The 21,759-nt window shown below is 40.8% G+C and overlaps 1 protein-coding gene across 11 annotated transcripts in view; it reads right to left on the bottom strand.

Moving 5' to 3' along the window:
- The window catches only part of AKAP13 (A-kinase anchoring protein 13), a 217,359-nt gene that overhangs the window by 30,295 nt on the left and 165,305 nt on the right, over nt 1-21,759 (bottom strand). For 9 of the 11 annotated variants that reach the window (XM_084532068.1, XM_084532064.1, XM_084532070.1 and 6 more), the window contains 6 exons: nt 21,518-21,571; nt 18,195-18,257; nt 15,632-15,815; nt 14,292-14,400; nt 5,217-5,259; nt 4,378-4,483 (listed from right to left, as the gene is read on the bottom strand). In XM_084532068.1, coding sequence (XP_084388194.1) covers nt 4,378-4,483; nt 5,217-5,259; nt 14,292-14,400; nt 15,632-15,815; nt 18,195-18,257; nt 21,518-21,571 — 559 coding nt within the window. The remainder of the gene's footprint in view (nt 1-4,377; nt 4,484-5,216; nt 5,260-14,291; nt 14,401-15,631; nt 15,816-18,194; nt 18,258-21,517; nt 21,572-21,759) is intronic. The other 2 variants (XM_084532072.1, XM_084532065.1) reach the window with 2 other exon arrangements.

Here is a 21,759-nt window from a genome sequence, read left to right as displayed (position 1 = left end):
ACAGAAACTTGCTAGCTACTAAAATTTTTTAAAAAGGTCTCCTGTGGCATTTCATGGATTTGGAGGTCTCCCAAACACGGCTTACTGTATAATTTTTAAAGGAAACTCCACAGAAAATCTCCAAATTTGAATTACAGTGACTCCATGTTTTTCTATATACCACCCTACAAAGCACTCATCATGCTATTCATCTCCCAGTCTGTATTTTAACTATTACTGAAGATTTCACAGCATCTGAAAGAGAAGCTTAACCATGAACTGGCAAGGGCTCCTGTGCGCTTATCTTTGACTTCTGTTATTTATACACCACATGCTCTTTGCTAAATACTGTCACAGGAGGAACCTAAATTTCAGAGCCGCAGAGCAGCCTGTGTGAGCAACTGCCATGAAGCAGTTAAAAGAGTTATTGAGCTCAGCAGCCACCAGGAGAGAAACTTTCGTGCCTTTGATGACAGGCTCACATAATTAGTAACCCAGCCTGAAGTCTCCCCTCTCCCAGCAGACCCAAGGCAAAATGTCAGCATCAGTCTCTCCCTGCGAAGCCTCACAGACACGAGTTCTCTTTACCGACCCCAAATGCTATTTCATCCTGCAAATAAACAAAAATAAGAGCATTCTGGGATGAAATAATACTGCCTGCAGCAGAAAACCTGCGAAGAAGAGCTTGCTCTGCAGCACATGTCTGCCTCCTGGAGCCATCACTGTCATCCCGTACAAACCTGCCCAGCCCCACTCCTTTTTTGTCGACCTGGCCACCTTTAACCAGGTCCAGCCCAATTCATGAACTAAAACTCTTGGGGACAGCACCGAACCAACTCCATTGCCAGCACTTGTGAAGCCCCAGGACAGAATATCACCCACTGCTCCAGGCAGATCTTGCAAACACCATGCTGAAAGAAGATTCATCACGCTATGCTTCAGCTGTACCCAATGCTTACTGCAAAGCCCAGCAATTCTGCAGTCTGGAATAATATCGTTTCATCAAAAAAAAAATCACTGTAAAAAGCATTTCAGTTAAAGCTAAACTGCCCAGTGAGAAACAGGAAACGCTGCACCACCTTCAAGGAGCAAGCAGTGAGCTTCATGCAGTGGATGCTAGCGACAACACTGAAACAGTGTCTCAGAACGAGATTTTATTTATTTATTTCTTGGCTGTGACAGTTACTGGAACTCATTTTTTAAAAGGACTGTAAAAATAAAAACATTGTCCTGCTCTATCAGAGCTGCCAGAATGATTTAAAGCACCACTTAATGGTGTTATCAGAGGTGGACATTGCAATGCTGCATCGACATGCACCGACAGACAATCCGGGTAAAGAAACTTGGTTTTACAGCCCGAAATAACAGCCTATGTGCTGCAGCAGCCTGCCCTGCTGCAAAATAACCACGAAGCTCTTACCTCCCAGTGCTTAAGTCCTACCAGCTTCACTGTTATTTGGGGAACTTCAGAAAATCGATTCCATTTTATTGACATCCTTCCCCCGGGGCAGGAGAGCTGCTCTTGAGCAAAGCTAGCCCATGGTGGCAGCCCAGAGCCCTGGCGCCGGGGACGGCAGCCGGCGAGGAGTTGAGCAAAAGGGGGAGGAGGGCGGGCGGGACGAGTGCCGCTAACTTCCTCCAAGATGATATTAGCTACTTTGCTGCTGCTTTCGTCCTGCCCTGCCCTAGCTCCCACTGTTAAAAATAAAATCAAATGAAAGTACGGGCAGGAAAGGATGGGATTAATACCGTCGAAGATATAAATCCATTTGGATCCACGCCTTTAAAAGGCAGAAAGATTGGTTAAACAACCCCCCTGTGATGTTTGGGATATACAAAAAGTAAATTTGAACAAACCTCACTGTTGCTACGTAGTACTTCAGTCCACAAATTGCGGCAGATGATTCCCTGGAGAGAAGGGCTTCATATACCTGCACTCCTCCTGCTCTGTGGGTCAGCAGCGGTCCCCTTCTTCTAGCCCTTTGAACACTCAAAACTCCTACCACGAACTAAAACTGCTGGTGGAACAACGCTGCCCAATAACCACGCAAGTTAAGGAGAAGGGACATTACTCACGCTAATTTTTATGTCGTCATTTCCCAGAAACTCTACCCAAATGAATAAAACGAGTATGCTTTTCTAACAGACAGGGATATAGAGTGTTATAGACTTTACAAACGTGAGGCAGCGCATGCTGCTGATTGCAAGATTCACTGACTAATCCCTAAATAACATGAAGTGGATGGGTAAATACAAACAAGCTTATACCAGTATCCTCACTACAGTTAATACTCCAAACATCCTCTTTTCCTTTTTTTTTAAACAGAACTTTTCCAAAACTCATTTTCAAGAAGAGCCACTGCCATTAGTATTCTCAAAAGTGCCTTATTTTTACAGTTAATCTTAGAAAACTATACATTTCTGAAGCCAGGTTTGGAGAAAAGCAAAACCTAGTTGGAAAGAACTTGAAGCCTGCCTGCCTGCCTCTCTCTCTCTCTCCTGACAGCCCAGACAGCAGCAGAAACCAACTCTTCCTGTCCAACTTCCTCTTTCAAGGTTTGCTGTTTTTCTTTTTAACTCTTACAGTTTTTAACCAGCCTCAAAGCTTCTGAGAATTCAGTGTTCCCAAGAATTTTTAGGTTGAATTATTCAAATGTACAGCTGAAGCCCAAAAGTGTGTGTAATGCAACCATTCCACCAGGAGCAGACAAGAAATTGTAATTTGAATGACATTATGTTTTTCTAGCTAACAAAAATAACAGAACTGCTATGTATTACGATTTTTAATGTATGTATGATGGTTGAGATTTTGGAACGATTCTTGTTTTATCAACGGTTTCAAACACAATCATGAAATGGGTGAAATAAATGGACCGCATCTACTTAAGAAAGGCAGAGCAAGCAAGTATCTGGTGTATTTTCTCACCCGTCCCAACAAAATCTGTTATTTATGTCCAGTTCTTGCCTTAGAGATTGTGCACCCAAACTGCAAGAAGCAGTGAATGAATTTCCAGTCCTGTGCACAGTCTGTGCAATGTGCCCCACAACTTCTCGCTAGTGGTTTGCATAGAGGTTTCTTTGCATAGAGGTCTTTGTGCAAACACTTTTTTGGATATTGTACTTCACAGCAGAGAACAGCATTGTTTTAAAACTCTTCAGCAGTAGCTCAGAACTGCCTGCAGCTGCAGTTTGTGTCTTTTAAGACAGATCCATAAAGAGGAACTGTGCATTAGGATCACTGACCTCATTACAGCTGATAACTCATTGCAAATGTGATGCAATCTTCTAAAAATATCTACCAAAATTAGCATCTTGCCTCTACACTACACAACCCCCCCTACGTTACAGGAACACTCTGGCTGAAAGATCAGATGGGAAATGGCAAAATGGAGTTTGCTTGTGCAGATAGTGTGACACCTCCCCTCTACACACACTTCATCCAATCCTAACTGTGTGACAGGCACCATGCATTGTGCCTTGCTTCCTGTTTGCTATTGAAACTCTCATCAGATGTAGTTAATGTCTCAGAGGCCCTCCAATAGCACTTACCAACACAGTAACTACACATCAGTTAACTGCATAATATACGTTGCATTCTGTGAGGTGAGATGGTGTTATCTTCTGTCTGTCAGACATGGTAAACAGCGCTGAGATTCAAGTAAAAAAATCCAACCAAGCAAAAAAAAAACCAAACAAAACAACCATTCATCTTTAGGAGACAATCTAAGGGAAAAACAGCCTGTTTTAGCAAAGTATTTACCATTAATGTAATTATTTCTATAGCCAGTTCTGTTCCCAGGAAATTCAGCTGCGCTGAGAAAGCACTTAACCTTCAGAAAATTCAACCCTAGGGTTTCAAGGACTTCCTCCAGAAAAGGGAGAAAATATAAATATTGGCCATCTCTCAAGGTCACTGTCTGAGCAACTTCTCCAGCAGTGCACAGGAACTTTGTGGCAAAGGTAGAAATAAAAGGGAAAGACAATACAAGCTTCGGCAGCCAGTCCTTTCTTACAGCTCCTGTCCTCATTTTATTAAACACCTCTCAGGCTCTGCAAAAATTAGACCCATCAGTCACTGCAAAACCATAACTCATGCCAGAGCACAATCTATTCTCTATAATAAATGAAGCACAATTCAGTGGGGAAAAGAGGCAAAAACATTGCACAGGAAACCTCGCCTTGGATGCATTTTAATTTGGGGCTGCTGACATTTCCCATGTTGCTCTTCTCTACGACCACACAGAAAATCCTCCCCTTGCAACAGGAAAAAGAAAGTCAGGCAAAGACATAACTACCACCCTATGGAAACACACTGAAATACAAAATTAATCTCAGATACCCATAGGTATTTCATGGCTGTAAAAATTTAAAAAAAAAAAAAAAAAAAAAAGCACTTACTTTGCTTTTCTTGCTGCTGGACATTTTATTCTTGAGGTAGCTGAAGGTACGACTGACTTTTGTTGCACTTTTACCAGAGGGGACACTGCTGCTCTCTTCAGATATGCTAAAATCGAAAAAGAAAAAGGTTGGGTTTTATTTTTAATTTTTCCTCCCAAATAATATATTAAGTGGATAGATGTTTTTTTAAAGGACAAATGCATGTATTATCCTAGAGGGTCATGGATTGCTTTATAGTGTTACACCAGAGATTGCAAAGTAAAGGCAAAAAAGGCAAAATGCCAATCAAGGAAGCCTTTTATCTGTTTTTAAGTAATCTCCATCCTCAAGCCATACCACAGCACCCTCTGCTGCTCCAATGGCCAAATAACGAGTAAGCTGCTTGCAGCATGAGCCTATTTAGAGGGGCAGTCTATCCCATTGGGCACATACAGTCAGTCTCGGCATTTAATCATCAGCACCCAGCCTATTTCAGGCTGGGAGCAGACAAAAGGGACAGACACGCATACGTCCTTTAATGAGAGGTACAAAAGCATGATTATTAACGTAACACAGACAGACTTGACCAAAATCGGGAACAACTATTTCCAGCGTAAAATATAAATCTGGGTTAACTACTATGGTTGAATAACAAATAGCCTGATGTGTTATTATCTATGAAGAAACCACAAAGTCTTGTTGGAGATAAGACCTAAATCAGACAACTTTCATATCGTGTCATCTAAAATATCCATAGGGGACAGATTTGCACAACCCGGACACTTGGGATTTTGCTAGGAATTCTTTTGGTTTTCCAAACTGGAGCAACAGAAGAGATGGGGAACCCCAGAAAACCATACCTCTGCACCAAGGAACCTGCGGGGCCGCCGAACGCCGGAGCACCTGGAAAAGAGTGGAAGGATGGGAGGTGACATGTTAGGCTGCAGTCTGCCTTAGCTCACTGTTTTAAAAAACATAGCTTGCATATTTGGACAGTTAAAGAGGAAAGGGACATGTTTACCAGAAGTGAGTGCTTAGAATTGATTTCATGTGCTCAGGATAAAGTCTGTTCCCCTTATCCTTAGGTGATCTCAAATTAGATGCTGAGGTGAAAGATTACCTAGTATTTTTATCATTCTTCATTTATCAAGCAAAGGATGTACATCTGTTAACTTTGCTAGTAAATGAGGGTATCTGATACAGAACTGCCAATTTAATCACAATATGTAGAAATGCGAATCATTCTGCCACAATACTTTTATTTATACACCACTAGAAAGAACCCATTGTGCAGCACATCCGGGATTCATGTATAAAAGTCTGCTGCTTGATAAAATTATAGTTCATTTTCCCATCAAAATCCTGAAGCGCTTCATAAAGAGTACGGGAAACAAGGGAAGCCTTATTCCATTTTCCACGAAACGTTACCAACTTAGAGCTCAGTCACACAAAACTCTGCTTGAGGAAAGTCTGACTTGCGACATGCAGCCGAAGCCCTGCCAATGACACAATTTCTCTGTATACCACAAGAAACCTGCTTGCCTAACACATTTGGAGCAGATTAGGTAGCTGATATCATTTACCAGAACTGTTGAAGAATACTGAAAAATCGTGACAAAGTGATCCAGAGGAGAGAAGGGTCTCTCTGGAGAAACTGGGCCTGTCAGGAAGCCCACAAACCAAAAACAACAAAGCACAACCCAAACAAAAAACCTCTTCACTACAAGGACTGTTCACAGCCACAACTGAACTTCAAGAAGCACAACTTTGTTTCTGCATATGCATTGTACAAAAACTAGTCCTTTGACTTCAAATTCTGTTAACATACCAAAGCTACGGCTGAATGCGAAAACGCCACTTCACAACAGATGTAAAGGTGGTCCTGTATCCAAACGTACATTAGGAAAAACTGTGCATACAGTATTATGCCTTATGATCCTAAACACATTTTCCTAATTGCTCATTGTGTCAGCACAGTCTGAGACAGAAATATCACTTGTTTATTTTAAGAAACTAAAATACTGGCATACCTCATTACCTAATCCCTGCTTGGAGGTCTCTCAATATCTCCCTTGCGAAACCTTTTATCTAATTAATGATCTATCCCTAAAACATCTAAGTAATATTGTAACATATATTGAATGAAGTCTTCACTTTAATTTCCTGATTATATTCCTCTTTTTTTTTTTCTCTTTCTTTCCTTTTTTGTACTTATTTATTACCAAACTGCCTGCTAAGATCACACAAGTAATTTGCAGGCTCCCAGCTTCTGTCCCTGGTTAGCCCTCCTGTGACTCTTTTTCAGCTCTGGTTTGCTTTTACATGGGTCAAGCCTTCTTACTCTTTCCTTTTTTAATAGATTACCCAATTTGAATGGATTTCAGTATTCCACAAACCTTTTGTTTCTTTGCAGTTAACGTAAGAAATACAAAGCACTGAATCAAGAGCTATAATAATTCAATATTCATGCCTGTTTTTCAGCACCTTCAAAAAGCACATTGCACAGGATCTTCAATTATGTGCTATATGTCTTTTACTGCAATAGTATTTTATCGTAGAAATTGGAGATTCTTGACAGTAGGCAAAATGTATCCAGACATAAACCACAGTGGAAGACTGTTTATGATTTCATATTTTACGTTATAATTTAGCATCATACAATCAATATTGTGCTGCAAGCTATAAAGCCCATGAAGATGAGCATAAAAAAGCACAAATTTTCTCACCTTCATGGTGAGCATCTCCTGTCATGGCCAGGTTCAAAACTGAAATGCTAAAACTAACAGCCCACAAAATACGTTAGTTGGCCTTTGAATACAGGACCTCTATGTATGCCTTACACTTCTGTGTTAGCAGCCAAATTTTGGGGTACTTATCTGAACATCTCTTGCATCACCCATCAAAATTATTTCACATTTGCTGGACTTAAAATAATTCATCAAAATCCATTGTGCAGCAACAAGACTAGCATATTGCAAATGAAATAAACCAGTTTGCAACCCCTTCATATAGGCAGCTCTTAAACTTCTGTGGCACAAAAAATCCAAAGGCTTCACAACAATAACCTTGTATTTTCTAAAATGCATACTGGCTTGTCCAGATATCTGAAATCCGTCTTATATACATGATGCTATCAAGCTAACACATTCATCCTCTTACGAGGAATGAACCCTGAAGATGTGAACAAATAAATAAATTGGTCTGGGATTACTACGTGAAAAATGCCCACTGCCAAAGCAGTCTTATGAATAGCTGTGGCTAAACCAGCTTTTATATAAAGTCACCACAGTACCCTCAAGTATGAGGGAATAACACAAACAAAGAAAGCAACATTCTTGTTGGAAACAATATCTGACTTTACTTCAAATACTCATCAGTAACAGCAGCTCCATTAAGGAGCATTAAGGATAAATACTGACGAACAGAAATGCCTTCACCTATTAGGAATGACTTAACTCTTTGGATGCTTAAAATAAATCTCCCAACAAGTTTAGCTTAGAATACTTTTTGCCGTGGGAGTGTGACATGTCTCATTTTGTGGGGATCACAAACTGTGCCTTTTGTTAAGGCAGAAGAGAAGGACAGAGGAAGGACAGAGCAAAAGGGAAGGAGGAGGAACCTTAAATATTGATGCAGGTGGTATGACACCCAGGAAGAGCAGAGGGCTTGTAGCAAGGGACAAACCCACAGTGAAGGCTGGGAGTGGAAAGGAGGAGAATTTAGCTACCTCCAACAGGTATTTGGTGGTGTGAGATTTTGCAGTTCAGGAAGTTACCAAAATCTGTTGCACGGGAAAGGAATTTCCCCCATCCCAGTATGGGTACGAGGGATTGGGGCTGGTTTCCTTGCAAATGGGGTATTTGAACCAACTAACGAGGCTGTTCTGAATGATCTCTACAGGCAGAGAGTTATCTTCCAGTTTATTTCAGCAGTCCAATAAAACACTTTTAAGAAAGAGGAAGCACCTTCAGTATTTTTGATATGCCTACTTACAAAAAAAAAAAAAAAAAAAAAAAAAAAAAGAGAAAGAAAGAAAAAGAAAAAGAAAAAGAAAAAGAAAAAGAAAAAGAAAAAGAAAAAGAAAAAGAAAAAGAAAAAGAAAAAGAAAAAGAAAAAGAAAAAGAAAAAGAAAAAGAAAAAGAAAAAGAAAAAGAAAAAGAAAAAGAAAAAGAAAAAGAAAAAAAAAGGAGGAGGGTAAATGATTAATTCAAATTCAAGGTTCTGCCTTACTGGGGTTTCTTTTTAACAGGGGAGTTTACAGCAGGAAGAAAAGCTACCATATAGCACTTGCCTATTTCCTGACAAAATTATTCCAATTTCAACATCAGGACCTAAATATGAACACCTTGATAATTTACGGTGTTTGGCTGCAATGTCTGTTTTTTGCTCAGCAGGGAAACTGTGAAGTTGTAGCTAAGATTTTCAGAATTTACTAGCAGATTTTCTATCTTCCTTTCCTACTCCCACCAAGCAACATACTCACTCTCACATACAGAGGGTAGAGATCTATCCCTCCTGCTAACTCAATGCATTGAAATGATCTTAAGACAAATACTTTAATTTTTATACAAAGGTTATGACAATATTGCCAATCAGTGGCAGACAGTAACATTTGCCAAATGGATACAGACCCAAAACTAACCAGATGAGATTTGACAGCGCTGACGTACAAGACGCTTTGGATTATAATCCTTTTATTCTGCCATTAGTTAGCATTCAGTTACAGGACTAAGATACTGCTGTTAGACATCATGCAATGGAGAGGTTAGACTGGTGTTTGCAAGGTGAAAGTTCAAGGTTTGAAGCAGAAAAACAGATTTCCCTTTGTTTCCACCCATAATGGCTGCAATGCACAGAAAATGATTACTTACTATCCAACTCCTCCTCCTCATCACTGGAAGAAGAGCCAATAGAAAAGAGAGTTTTAGACTTAGGAATGAGTGGAGAGATGCTGAAGGAGAAGGAGATCCGTCTCGATGGTCGAGTCCGGCCCTGGGCTGAGAAGTGGGTTAACAGCAGACATTAGAGCATGCTTGAAAATGTATTTAATAACAAAAAGGAGAGGAAGCAGCCAAAGCAAACTAGAACCAAAGCAAAGGAAATGTCTGCAAAGCATCTGGCTTCAGAAAAGGCACAAGAAACAAAGAATTAAGAATGTGCAAATTCCAGAGGATGCAGGTTTGAAGGATGCAGGCCTCAGAGGATGCAGGTCTTATTGCATGCATAACTAAATGTTTTCATTACATTTTGCTGGTATATTTTCATAGGAACTTATAATGAAGATTTACATGAGAACAGTAATTTTCCCAAACAAAGTAGCAGTAACTTAGTGGATCTCTGGACAAAGGGCATCTGCCTCACTGCAATAACTGCCAGGGAATCAAACTAAAACAACTCAAGACATTTATTTAATGGTGCTTTTTGCAGTTAAATAACACACCGAAGCTGCTGCGTATAGCAAGGATACTTTATATGAAATATTGACTTAATCCACCTGTAGAAGTTCTTGCTGCTTCTACCTCTTAAATAAAGACACAACATTTTGGTAATGTGTCCTTCAAAACTTTCGGCTTTAAAATTAAGAGACCAAAATTTCCTTTCTTTTCTTCCCCAACATAAAACAAAAAAACAAACAAAAAAAACCCACCATCTTTTCTACTGCCTTCTACTTAAACTCACAGTCCTTGTTTTAAAGAAATTGCCTAAACATGAGAAAAGCCCCTCTGCATCCTGTCCAGGCCTTGCCTAGCAGTCTACCAAGTACAGTGCCAAATTTTGCAATCAGGCTGTGACATCAAAACTCCCATTATCGGGAGGATAATAGAAATAAGTTCAATTTTTATTTATTTTTTAAATCTTACTGCTCTGCCTTCTACTCATGTCAATTTCTGAAGTTATAGTTATCTACCATTGCTACGCACTTTTCCAAGAATTCCTGCTATTTGTTTATGGCCTCATCTGAAAAAATTTGCAAATTAAAAAACAGTTTTACTGCAGTTCCTGTTTAAAAGTAATTTATTTTAAGAGCAGTGCTCACATAGCAGCAAAAATTCTTTACAAGTACAGGTTTCTCTGAAATGAGATGTAGGACCTAACTAGTCCCCAAATTTTTAAGCAATTTGTTATTGCTTAACACCTCTCATGGAGTTCTTGGAGATATCCAAGAACTGGACTTCCCAAACCTCCTCATCATGCAACCCCAGGTGGAAACTTCTGTGCTGTGATCTGACAAACATCAGGCTGCTGGATACCCATCACCCCAGTGCTCTGGGGACATCGGCTTTCTGGTCATGCAGGTGAATCACCTCAAAGGGGAAGGGCTGAGGTGTCCTTGGGAAAGATGACTGGGACAGGGCTGGGGAAACTCTGCTCCTGGACAGGTCTGATCTAGGGGCAGTACGCATCTTCATTAAGCACCTACATCAAATACCTTTACTTTACTTTACAAATACCTTTATTCAGGCGTTTTCAAGCCATTCCATGTAATGAATAAACTAATTTGCTTGCACAACAGGTAGAAGAAGTTAAAGATTTTATCAGTTTAAGACTTCCAAAGGAAAGAAGTAGCAAATATTACTCCCTTTGAACAAACGCATATCCTTTCAGACAATAAGATATTTTTGTATAATAAAAGAAAATGAATTTTAAACAATAAAACAGTAAGAAGTTTCTGAATTGCTGATATCGTACCCCAAAACTGAAATCAAAATATAAAAATATTATCTGAAGAATCTTCATGCAATGCAACCAACACAAAGCTCACTCCTCTGAAAATTTCTTTCAGCCATCAGTCATAAATGCCAATCACCTAGTAAGTTTAGGTAAAAGTATGTGCACAGTTTTTCAATTCATGTACATACTTTTTTTTTTTTGTTAAGCAGAGCGACCCTAGGTTTGGACCTAGTGAAAGGCATTTAGAGTGAAGAACTCTTAATTGGAAAGACTTGATGCATTTATTTTGTTTAGACTGCTTTTCAAAGCACATCTTCTGGTGTCCAACATCTGAAGAACATGACTAGGCAACACTGCTTTCTTTCTTCTGTAGTCTACTGTCTATTTAGACTAAAAGTCAAGATGAACAATAATACTTTACTGTAAATAGAACAACCTCCTCCAGCACAGCTCAATTCAACTTCCATTTCAGTGGTTTTATTTATAGCAGTTCCTGGCTTTATAACAATGCTCCACACTGGAAATTTGCTATTCCAAAGCTGAAAGCAGTCTTCCGAGCGCTCCAGCCAACAGCTCGTGACCTCCCTCTATAAAATGCTAAAGAATTAACAGTAGTGAATGGCCACAGCAACTCCTGGAACATTTGAGACATCAGATGGGAGTGTGGGTTAGAAACTCAGTCTTGGAAACTGCTTCTGCCTCAATACTTAGAGCAATATATGGGAACAATAACAGAAAGCACTCCATATGTTTACTCGACTGGATTTAATTTTCAAAGCTTTTGTGCAAAACACGTTGCTTTCTTCTCATCCAGACATATTTAAAGGGGTTAGGGATTTTTTTTTTTTAATTACCTCCCATAAATTTATGTAAGTGAAATGTAGAAACATTGATAATTTAGTTTTCCTAGAATAATAATTTAGTTTTCCTAGAATATATCTCCATGAAATCAAGGATTTATTGCACAGCTATGAAGTGTTCTGCTGCAATAAAACGAATGTTAAAGGTAGGTGATGCAGGAGAGTTGAGACTCCCAGAACGTCTTGTATAAGGTACTAAGCTGCTTCGCGTGCATTCATGATCACAACTCGATCCAGAAACCCTATTCCTCTTTCAAAGTGACTAAAGAGGAATGATTTACCAAAAAACTTCCAAATTTAGTAAAGCGTCAGAGTTGGGAAGAGACTCTGTAAGCTAAATTTTCAAGGTGAGTAATCCTTTTGGATGCTCACTTCAACTACCTCAAAATGCAGCAATTTTTAGAAACCATCTTCCTATAAAAATGAGGCCCTCCTGAGGTGTTGCAAACTAACTACTGAAACAGTAACACACACAGAAGCATTAGTCATTTTTAGCTCCAGCACCCAAAACTCACAGCAGAAGACCTCAAAGCAGAAGACTAACCCTGCTATTTCTTCCACAGTCCTTGTGGATGGGATAATCTAACTTGTCTACCACCAGCTCAGGCTTTGATGATGTTTTTAATGTGAGTCATCTTGCCAGAAAAGAGTGGCAAGCTGGTAATTTGTCATATTCCAAGACAGTGGCCCAAATCCTGGAAATGGTGCAGGCACATTTTCTGGATATGCGCCCGAGCAACCCCTGGACTTGCTTTGTGGGTGATCTTCTCTAGATGGCCTTGCTTGAGCAAGGAGTCTGGACCAGATGACCTCCAGAGGTCCCTTCCAACCTCAACCATTCTGTGAAACCTCCACTGTCATAGCTTCCCTGGAGAGCATGAAGGAAACTCTCAAGCAAGAGGGAGAAAAGCATCAGCCTGCTGGGTGCTCTCAGCCCCCAGGGCGCGTGTTTTCTGGGAGTTAGCCGAGTTATTTACAGTGTTTGGTTAGCAACTGGATGCAATGCCAAGAAATTGGTTGCTTAAAAAAAAAAAAAAATAATGAAGGCCTTCAACACCAGGAGGAAAGAGGGCGTGCCACGGTACGGAGCAGGGGCCGGTCTTTTCATGGGACAGATCTGCCAGTGTTTTGGTTACTGTTGCTGGGGCCACATCCGTCAGAGCACATGCTTATTAATCATCGAAGAACGATGGCAAAGAATTTAGAAACGTCTCCTACGAAACACAATCTCTGTGAGCTTCTTTCAGCAAGCCTCCCAAATGAACAAAATGCCTTTCCTTGCAGCACCTTTCCTCGTTCAGCTTTGCAGAACCTGCAGTTCCTCCACTCCACTCCATTTGCACCTGATTTCTCCACTCAAGTTAACAGCTTGTCACTAACGTCAGCAGCACAGCACCAGGATGCATCTCAGTGACTAAACTGAGGGCATCCAACCACCACGTAAAGCCATCTGCTGACTTAACGGAGAGGTGCTTGGCTAACTAACCACACAAAGAAGGTGGTGGTTTGGTTTTGTGAAGGAAGCAAGGTTGTGCTAATCATACCTACTGGCACCGGTGAGCCCTCAATCAGGCTGCTGCCCTGTGCTCCTAATCGCATGCAACAGCAAAAAGACTTGTATCTCATAACTCAAAGAAAGAAGCACATCAGTAAAGAGGAAAAGCTCTGGAATCATCACTGACTGACAAGATCTGATCTAAAAAGTCAATATTTTCTGGCTGGCAATTAATAAAATGAAAGCATGTGTAACATGGCCCTTCCTAAGCACACCCAGCTGCAGCTTTTGAATGACTTTTTTCAGCTGAAAGAATCAACTCAATGAAGTTGCAAAATTAAGTGTTTTTTATTGCTTCAATTAGGCTAAACTAATTTGAAAATTTTCCCCTAATCAACTTTTGCTATTTTCTTCAGGAATGAGATTCAGTAAATTACACCCATCTGCCCCAAAAAATTTATCTCAAATAAAAGAAACAGGAACAAACTCCCCCAAGGAGACCAAGGCCTGTATCTACTTTAAAACGAATCCCGAAGTAGGAATAGAAGATCTCAAATGGAATTTACCTCAACATCAAAGGAAGAAATTCTGAAAGGGTGCAAAATTCAAACATACTCTTTTTGTTTTAACAATAAACTCAGTCAATCGTACTTTTCACACCAGTAGTCTAACTAAGAAACAAAGCCAACGGAATTAGAAACATCAGGGATATATTGTGAATAAAAAAATATGGAACTAAGCTGAACAAGTTCTGGTCTTCCACCCACAATTCCATGCTGCAGTGAAAACATGTATTTCACATAATAAAGGTGAGAAAGAGCAAGTACTAGTAAATTCTGCCTTGGGAAGGTAGGTAGATATTGCACATGACAGAATAGATAAGCATAAGGGAAAACTGTGTTACTCACTGTCCAGCGCTGGTTTACTAATTGACATTAGAGACACAGATTTGGTCAGTGGTGATGAAACAGATGAAGTACAGAAATTAAATCCTTGTGGCTGTGAGGTTGGATGCATCTGCAGAACAGAAAATAAGAACATTGGGCAAATATGTCAAGCACAGCATCAGCATCCCAACTGCAGAACAATTCCTGTTTACAAAAATTCACACTTTTGAACAGTGAATATTTAAATGATCCCAGTATAAGGCAATAGGTGAAAAATGCAAGGAAACAAAAAATGCAAGCAGCATCACAGAAGTGAAATGCAACATTTTGTTTTGTCTTTTCAGTGGAAGGCAACTACATTTGGAACAGAGACACTGGCTTCTTGCTTGTCTTGCAAGGTATTATAAAGCGGATGTTGTTAACTGTCTGATGGCCACGGAAATTACCACTGTGATTCCAGCTCCTCAGTGGAGCAACATGGTAAAAAATCTAATTTTTAACTGTGCTCCCCAAAAATGCCATTCCTCCATGCAAGAGAAGACATAAGAGCCTTGACATACCAGCTGTCACTGGTCAGATCTTGTAAGACCCATTTACTGCCTTGATGTGTCACTCACTGCAGTAACTCTACGAGGTAAACAGGCTGGCAGGCTAATGATTCTGGCAGGTACCCAGGAAGCCCTACAGCTGAAGCATCAGGCTCAGAAATCCAGGGTATTTAAAGTATTTAAGACCATAATTGCTTCTTTTATAAAAATAAACAGAGACTCTCATAACGTCTTTGACCCATCTGTCCTTAATACCTATCACAGACCTCTGCTCCAGAGATCACACTAAATTTGCTTCATGTGCAATTAACATTTTGCTTAACTGTTGCTTATAATAATATGCCTTTTCATTCTAGTTATGTCTATGAAAGAAAAAACAACTTCATTTTCCTCTTAAAATAGGAAAATAAACCTTAAAACTTTGACAGATAAATTACTACTTGGTACTTGCATTTCAGGACAACAAAAGACTACATAAGCATTAAGTGCTGAACTCTTACAACACCTGCTATTGAAAATATCACTATATCTATGCTAAAAAGTTACTAACTTTCCCATGATTATACATACAATCAGTGGAAGAAAACCAGCAAGATTCTTGTTCTCCACTCTAAGAGTTCTCCCATCAACCACGCTGCCCCAAATAATCAAGTAGAAAATTTGAAAAAAGTGAAAATGCCTCTGTGTTAAGAATGAAAACTTGAATAATATTACACATACAGGGTGAAAGCCTTCGCTGTCACTTTGAAAAATGACTTTTAAAAGTGTGATGTAGAATTTCCTAGCAATCTAATAGTAGTTGGACAGCTTTACCTGGCGATCATAGTCTCCGATTTCCCCTTGCTCAAGTTCTTCGGTGAGCAAGACCAGGGACCCACACTGGTTGCTGGCAAGTGGACTCCGTCTGAGGTCTTTGGAGCTCAGAGAAGCTGCCTCCAAGTTTGCAGAGGGCTTCTTGCTTTCACCAGCATCTCCAGCAAGACCTTCTAGGCTGTAACTGAAGAGAAACCATGCAGGTTAGATCCTGACAAACTCAGAACACAGTCACTAGCTGAAGTGTGCATGGAAACACTGATGCTATTCCTCAGCATGTTACTTCTTAATGACTGAGTGCAGATAGCAGGGGAGGGATTTATATTTATGTTGTATTCAGAAGCATCTTGTGCTTCTAATGAGACACAGCAGTTGCTTGAGAACCCTTCAACTCCTGGGTCAATGCACTTGCCCAGTGCTTTTTCTTTTTTCTTCTTGAGTGGTGCACAGCGGAATAGAAACACTGCTTCCACAAATTTTGGTATTTCTACATATTCTATTTGCCGGCTTTGTATCAGGTTCCCCCTTGGAATAAAGCCACCCAAACTAAACTACCTTGCATAGCACAACAGTGCCTGCGTTGGTCCACCGCCCCTCACAGCAGCCACAAAATCAGCACTGGGCTGCACGCAATGTTCATGTTTGCAGACATATCATCTGAATCTAGTTAGCACTTGTCACTGCACAAAGCTTTGGCGCCAATAATGTCTTTCTGCCAAAGCTGGTTTCTTTTCTCCCTTCTTATTTTCTTCCTCTGCCTCTCTCTCTCTTTTTAAAATTCAATAAATGTTGTCTCCACGAGCCAATCAATGTTATTTTATCATTTGATAATGAAGCTAGGTCTGTCCAATGGAGCCAGACATAATCACTCAGTGACAATCAAAATATCAAACTTTTGATTGCAGAACATGTGAGCTATAAAAGGTTTGGACAACCTCTGTAGAGACAGAAGCTGCTCATAGATAAGCGACATCTACAGAAAATAAAGTTAATACACCCTCTCTTCACCTACACAAAAGAACTCCTTTTATAAACATGACTGTCTCCATCTGATCTCTCTTAACCCTCATATTCTGCTTCTGACCCTCATGATCCTCCTGCCAAGATCCATAACCCCACTGTCATTCCTGTTTGGGGTTAATGTGCACACTTTATGGATTCACCTCCCTGGACACCTCTACGGCTGATGTTTGACCTTATGTTCACAAAGTGCTGTTAGTCTGAAGCCAGGAATACCCTGAATATATACCCTGGCTTGAGGCTAATATTGACATCAAAGTGGCCAGCAAGCTAACACGAACATATGAAGGGGAAAACACACTGCAGGCTGTACAGATTATTTAAACAACCAGAGGAGCTTTAAATTCAGGTAGACTTGCACAGTAGTGATTGATGTTCTGAGTCCATTTTGAAGCATATTGATAAATAGGCAACTTAGAAGCAAAATTTGCAATAAATCTTGAGAAAGAAGATTTAGTGATTTTTCCTGAGATTTGTTTCATGCTGATTAACAAGAAGGAGACTGGTCAAGGCATTTACAATTTAATCTGCTTTAGGAAGATTTTGATTTTTGTGTATCGATAACAGGCATTATAAGGCTTGTTCTAAGATACCTGCAAAGAGAAATCAGCCCTATTGATACCAGTTATTTAGGGTGCAGGAACATTTGTTCTTCTACCCCAAAGTAACAATGACATCATATAGTACAGAAAAAAATGCAGTTGGTTGTGACACAAGTCAGCTCAAAACTGCAAGGTGGTTAGCTACGTGATAAGGCAGCGAGGAGTTGGTGATATTAGCCTGTAATTGTTAGTCAGGGTAGGTAGCCCAAGTGGAATTAATTCCATAACTTGAAGGACAGATTAACTTCTTTCTCATTGTCTAGTCTTCAGAAAGAGTTTTAAGAGCTTTACCCACTACCAGCAAGAGCTGCCAGGGGAAAACAGAAGCTATGAACTCCGGGAGACTGGCTTCCAATTGCATTAAATCACAGAATCAGGTGAAGATCTGACCTGGAAGCATTAATCTCAACGTTGGGACTTTCTACAGAAGGAGCAAACATTGAGTGCCTTGGAAATTTTCATCTGTGGTTATCGGATTGTTTTTTTAACATTTTACATGACCAGCCTCTTTGAAGAAGAAACTGGAGCTTTCGATTTGCAAAGAGCAAGTCTGTATGAACTTAAATCCTTTACAAGATCTGCCCAGAACAAAGCGGCGCTGAATCACAGTAACTCTCATTTCGATTTTTTGGCTGTCACGATTAGTGTTACGATCACTGCTGCACAAAAACGCATCTTAAAATCACCACGGAGCAGAGCAGCTCAAACCAACAGCGTGGCTTCCTGAACACTCAAAGCCAACGAAAAGCAGCCACCACCTTCACCTGCATCCCAGTTTAGAAGACCCATTACCATGACTAATTGCCAAAATAGCAGATGAAGCAAACAGACACGTGCACACTTTAGCCAGAACAGCAGAGGAAAAGATTTTGCATGAAAAGCTGACAACACAGTTTTTGCGGTGCTCCGTTGCTGCTGCTGCACATTTATTTATACCATACCTTCTACAATTAAAGTCAGGAACCATGGCAGTGAACTGTACACCAGAGGGACACCAGCTCAAACTGGGAACATCAAAAGAGGCAAAGAAAGGAAAAGGGCGGTGATTATTGGATTGTTACGGAACAGGGGAATGTTAAAAGACTCTCACTCTTCAATATCTTAAAACAAAACCAAACACACACACACACAAATAACTCAGAAATAATGCAGTAGCTAATAAACATATTTCTGGCTGCCAGAACACACCAAACGGGTAGCAGGACAGCCTGTACTTCCCTCAAACCCATCCCACCCGTGAGTATACAATGGACCAGAGAAACTGCTCCTTGTGGGGAGAGATGTTTTGGGGGAACGCAGGGCTGAAACACAGCAAAGCCAATTTTGCATAAGTAATCACACGGCCATTGTGTTAGTCATGATTAGTATTTTTCTGGTACCTCTCATTCCAAAACCAGGAAAAGAACCCCTTACAAATATTTAATCACGTAATGCCCTCCATACAAGAATTAATAACTTCAGGCTACACTTGGGAAAAGTAAGGATGGAGAGTTACATTCTGAAAAGCTGCACAGCAAATCAGCGAAAGAGGCTGAGGAGAAAAAAAACAGCTTGTCTTGCTATTAACTTGGGATTAATTCAAATCAGGGTCCTTCAAGCAGTGCTTTGACTAGAAAACCTTTCAGCTCCCATACCCCAAAAGAATCCCAAGTTACATCAGGAAAGACATAAGCAATGCAAATACAGAATGCAAATATTTTGGTTGTCATTTTAAATACTGCTTTTGTTATTTTTTCTCTGCAATCTCATGGGTCAATTGCAGGTTTTGCAGACACAAAGAAATCAATCTTCTTGTCAGCTACGGCATACAAAAGACCCCTAAATACTGGAAAAGCTGTCCAGGAAATGTACCCATCAGAAGGAAATTTTGCATCAGCACAGATCTGCCAACGCAGTGCTGCACCAGTCCTGCTCCCAGCCCCTGGCATCTGATCCACGCATGGAAAGGACGAGGCCAGAGCATGCTTTGCTCCAGGCTAGGAGCCTACAAAATGAGCAGCACAAGTCTAAGCATCCCTGGGCCAGGATTTGTGAACGCCAGAAACCTCAGATGGCATAAAGGAAGGTTTAAAGCCACTGACTACGTCTGTCACTTGCCAAGTCCTTGGATTGGTTCCACACACAGCACAATCTTGAAAACATCCAGGAAGGATTTGGTGGCTGGTATTCAGTGTTGGAGTGCAGATAATTACTATCTGCTTTATTAAGGATGTTAATTGGGTGAGGATGTCTCTGAAGTACCTATGGTTTTGCACCCAGGTGCTCCAGGTGCTCTTCACTGGTAGCTCTCAGCTCGGTACCTAAACTATTCTCTGTGAAGACCTTCCCATCACATGCCAATATGTCAAGGACTTTTTCATGATCAACTACACCACGATACCCCAAGGAAGGTATCAACCATGCTCTCTCTTTTCTTGCTCCCCCCAGCCATCTGCTTATGGCCATGACACTGCTGGGCCCTTGGAGCTGTCGCCTCCTGGCACTGACTTGTGTGCAGAAGTCAGCAATTTTGTGTGGTCACTTCAGAATCAAAGAATAGAGAATTCTTCTCATTAAATAAACTATATACCATTTACACCTGATACAGCACTTTAAAAGATGCCCTATTTCTGACTGTTGTAACACGTTACAGCGACAACACCGAGTGCTAAAACTGCAGGAAAGGGAGGCAGAGGAGAGGAGGGAGAGGAGCTGTGCATACATGCAGAAGGAGGCCAGGAAGTGGTGGAAGATCTCAGGGAAGGATAAAGGCCTTTTGGCAAGGGCTATGGAAAGCAGCCTCTTCCAGAATTATAATGCTCCTGGTGAGCCACCCACAATCTGTTGGCAACACCATAAAAACAAGAACAAGATCACTGTATAGCATGCAAAAACCCTTTACAGAAAAAGACATGGGGAGGAGGGAGAGCTGTTATGTACAACAGCCTCGTGTGAGAGCACAAACTGATGGAATTAGTTTCAGGCTCCTGCTCTGCAACTGGTGGTAGATAATATCAAAATGGTTGGGAGGCCAGAAAATAATAAGAGAATGGGATATCACAACATTCTCAAAACTGACCAGGTATTTTAGGTTGCCTCTTTGAGACGTTTTTGTGACTTTACGTACAAGTTCACCGTTTCAGGACATTATGACTCAAGGTCTCCTGTGTAGGAGCTGTGGTAGCATTAACAGCCAAATGCTAAAAAGATGATCATTTGCATGAGCTGAGAAGATGAGCGCTGTGCTTCTATCTCCAGAGCAGAGCAATGCAAATAAAGTGGCTTCTTAGAAGTAAAAAAGCATGTTCTTTCTTGTGCCTTTCCTTTAAGAGCCCTCTCCTGAACTGTACAGCCCTGCTCATGTGGCTTCATTTATGCTGATGCATGGTAAGGCCCTAGAAACATTTTTTCCATCTGTGGAAATAGAGTAGGTTGTTTACGCACACAGCTAACACGCACTTCAGGTAACCAACCGCAGCCATTTCAAGGGAAGAGAAATCCTCAGTTAACCTGCTGCAGGAGGAGAAGCTGCAGGCTAGGGTGAGACCAGAAGAGGTTGAACCCCGGAAGGGGAGAGGTTAAACTTCTCTCTTTTTTTTGGTAACCTACAAACGTATAGATGTGGCCAGTCTGCAGGGTTGCTGAGTCAAAAATTCAGTGTTCTATTTTCTGTGTTAGGAGACAGCCGAAAGGTTACGTGAGTGAAAATACAGACCTGCGTGATGGGCGAGGAACTGAAAGCGTGCTACACACCAGGAAATGCGTGGAAGTAACGAAAAAAACACTTTCTATATGTTAAGGAGATGGTTTTAAAAAACAGCAAAAGAGCAAAATGAAAGCCATTTAAGTTAAGAAGCTGCAGATGTACAGAGCGTTCTGTACCTCTGAGATCGCTTCGGTGCATCCCCTCTCCAGGTGCCCCTCCTGCACGCCCTGGCACAAGTCTCGGATGTGCTTTAGGTACAAGTCAGGCACACGCTTCCAGGTAAACAGTTATTTTAATACAGTCCAAATCTTACTCATGCCAAAGACTTAAAATATGAGTTCTGAGATGTCTTCAGGTTATTAATACATCATTCTAGAGAAAACAGCTTGAGATTATGCTCTGCAGGTCAGAAAAATTGCCCTGGGTCAGGCTGGAGAGGGAAGGCAGCCAAGCAGGGGGTACAACTCTACCAGGAATGCTCTGAGAGGTAGGGACTAGTCCCAGGTTTACTAGGATGATGGTATGGGGTTAGTAGACACTCAAACACCAAACGGTTAGTCACATTAGCTGGCTTTATACCTTCTCCTATGAATGGGAGGCTTCTTTATACCATCCCCCAGAACTCGCATTGAACTGAAAATGAATCATGGACAGTGGTCAGACACTCGGATGGAACAAAATGAACAAATGGCAGCTGAAGGAGTAATATCCAACAGACAAACAACAGAGAGAATGGAAGTACAAAGAACACACAAAACAAAGTACTGAAGGAAGCAATGAGCCTCTCTTTTTCCTCCTCTCTCTCACAAATAATGTTTTTC

Source organism: Aythya ferina (assembly GCF_964211825.1).
Source record: "Aythya ferina genome assembly, chromosome: 11".
Taxonomy (NCBI): Eukaryota; Metazoa; Chordata; class Aves; order Anseriformes; family Anatidae; genus Aythya; species Aythya ferina.
This window is presented reverse-complemented; position numbering and strand designations above follow the sequence as displayed.